This window comes from Danio aesculapii, chromosome 12 (assembly GCF_903798145.1).
Source record: "Danio aesculapii chromosome 12, fDanAes4.1, whole genome shotgun sequence".
NCBI lineage: Eukaryota > Metazoa > Chordata > Actinopteri > Cypriniformes > Danionidae > Danio > Danio aesculapii.
Genome location: NC_079446.1, coordinates 51,210,607 through 51,213,106, shown reverse-complemented (window position 1 = coordinate 51,213,106; position 2,500 = coordinate 51,210,607). Strand labels below are relative to the sequence as shown.

General features: G+C 40.4%; 1 protein-coding gene across 3 annotated transcripts in view; it reads left to right on the top strand.

Moving 5' to 3' along the window:
- The window catches only part of LOC130238783 (voltage-dependent anion-selective channel protein 2-like), a 5,087-nt gene extending 3,708 nt beyond the window's left edge, over positions 1-1,379 (top strand). For 2 of the 3 annotated variants that reach the window (XM_056469890.1, XM_056469891.1), the window contains one exon: positions 185-1,224. In XM_056469890.1, coding sequence (XP_056325865.1) covers positions 185-279 — 95 coding nt within the window. In that variant the 3' untranslated portion in view covers positions 280-1,224. The other variant, XR_008838650.1, reaches the window with a different exon arrangement.
- The last annotated feature ends 1,121 nt before the right edge of the window (positions 1,380-2,500 follow it).

Here is a 2,500-nt window from a genome sequence, read left to right as displayed (position 1 = left end):
GATGATATGATTAGTTTAGTGTATTTGTTAGTTTTGTATGTAGTTGTCTTCGTTTATTGTGTGTATCTTTAAAATTATTAGTATTTTATTATGTCTCTGTGATTGTGTGTGAAAGCATGCTGATGTGAGCAGCATGTTGATCTGGTGTGTGTGTGTGTGTGTGTGTGTGTGTGTGTGTGTTCAGGGGTGAAGCTGACTCTCTCCGCTCTGCTGGACGGCAGGAACTTCATCAGCACTGGAGGGCATCAGCTGGGTTTGGGTCTGGAGCTGGAGGCGTAGCAGAGCATCATGGGAAACACGCACTTCATATACACACACAAACACACACACACACACACACACTCCTATTTATTTCCAGCTCTTCCTGCTCTGCACAAACAGAGCTTTCTCTCTCAGTTCCCTGATTCAGAGGGGCACTCTGCGCTCCGTGTTCTCACACACCCTTCTGCTGATTGTTTGGCTTTAATTAGGGATGAATAATTATGAATTATTTAATATGTAAAAAATATCTGAATGCAGACATTCACATCAGATTTATTATCTGATTATTATTATATATTTGTTTCATTCAGTCATTTTTCTTTATCTTAGTCTCTTTATTCATCAGGGGTCACCACAGCAGAATGAACTGCCAATTATTCCAGCATATGTTTTACACAGTGGATGCCCTTCCAGCTGCAACCCAGTACTGGAAAACACCCATACACACTCATTCACACACACACTCATACACTACGGCCAGTTTAGTTGATCAGTTCCCCTATAGTGCATGTGTTTGGACTGTGGGGGAAACCGGAGCACCCGGAGGAAACCCACACCAACACGGGGAGAACATGCAAACTCCACACAGAAATGCCAACTGACCCAGCCGGGACTTGAACCAGAGACCTTCTTACTGTGAGGTGATTGTGCAGCCCTACATCACAGTTTTACTCTATAATATTTGTTGTGTTGATTTATTGTAGTGCTTTATCTTCAAACTCGACACCTTTACTAAAATGGCTGATAAAGACCTCAAATTACATCTATTTTAATTGAATAATTTGTAAAATTGAAAATGATAACACTTATGTTTGTTTTCTGAAATTTAACATTATTATTCATGTCAACCCTGTTTTGTGTGAAGTTTAGTGTGTGTGTGTGTTCGTGTGTGCGTGTGTGTGTGTGTTGAACATGAACGTGAGTGAACGCCATCTTCATCTTTTCCTGCTGCTGTGTTTAATAAATGAGGATGAAGACGATGATGATGAAGATCCTCCTCTCTGCAGTCTTCAAACAGGTCCTGTAGTGTGTGTTGGCTCTCCACAAACAGTAAAGCACTGCTGACTGTAAAAGACAGCCTTTATTCTGCAGAAACTCTCATTTATTTGAGTTTGGCAGGAATAAACTACACATGTTGTTTAGTAATAATGTACAACTGCTGTGGTCAATATTATTATTATTATTATTATTATTATTATTAGCCCCTTCAGCAATATTAGTGTTGGATTGTCTCCAGAACAAACCACTGTTATACAATGACTTGCCTAATTACCCTAACTTTACCCTAATTACCCTAGTTGCACCTTTAAATGTCACTTTAAGCTGAATACTAGTGTCTTGAAGAATATCTAGTCTAATATTATTTACTGTCATCATGACAAAGAGAAAATAAATCAGTTATTAGAGATGAGTTATTACCACTATTATGATGAGAGATGTGCTGAAGAAATCTGCTCTCTGATAAACAGAAATTGGGGAAATTTGAAAATAATTCACAGGAGAACTAAAAGCCTATATACATTACCTGACTAAAGTCTGCTCACTGAACCTTCAATAATGTCCAGTATAGAATATGTGCTCATGCTGCAGTGGAAACAGAATGAATATTGTGTCTGACTCCATCATGAGCTTGGAGGACTGCATCCATACATCTCTGACATGACTCAAATCACTGATTAATAAAGTCATCTGGAATGGTGAAGAAAGCCTTCTTGCAGGACTCCCAGAGTTCATCAAGAGTCTTTGTGTTCATCTTCAACACCTCCTCCTCCATCTTACCCCAGACGTGCTCAATAATGTTCATGTCTGGTGACTGGGCTGGCCAATCCTGGAGCAGCTTGACCTTCTCTGCTTTCAGGAGCTTTGATGTGGAGGCTGAAGTATGAGAAGGAGCGCTATCCTGCTGGAGAATTGTCCCTCTCCTGTGGTTTGTAATGTAATGGGCAGCACAGATGTCTTGATACCTCAGGCTGTTGATGTTGATCATCCACTCTGCAGATCTCTCACACACCCCCATACTGAATGATGAAACCCCAAACCATGATTTCTCCTTCACCTAACTTGACTGATTTCTGTGAGAATCTTGGCTCCATGATGGTTCCAGTAGGTCTTCTGCAGTATTGGTGATGATTGGGATGCAGATCAACAGATGATCCAGCAGAGAAATCCACCTTCTGACACTTTATGATCAACTAGAAGTCCAGTTATTATGTGCTGCTCTCACAACTGTGATTGATGA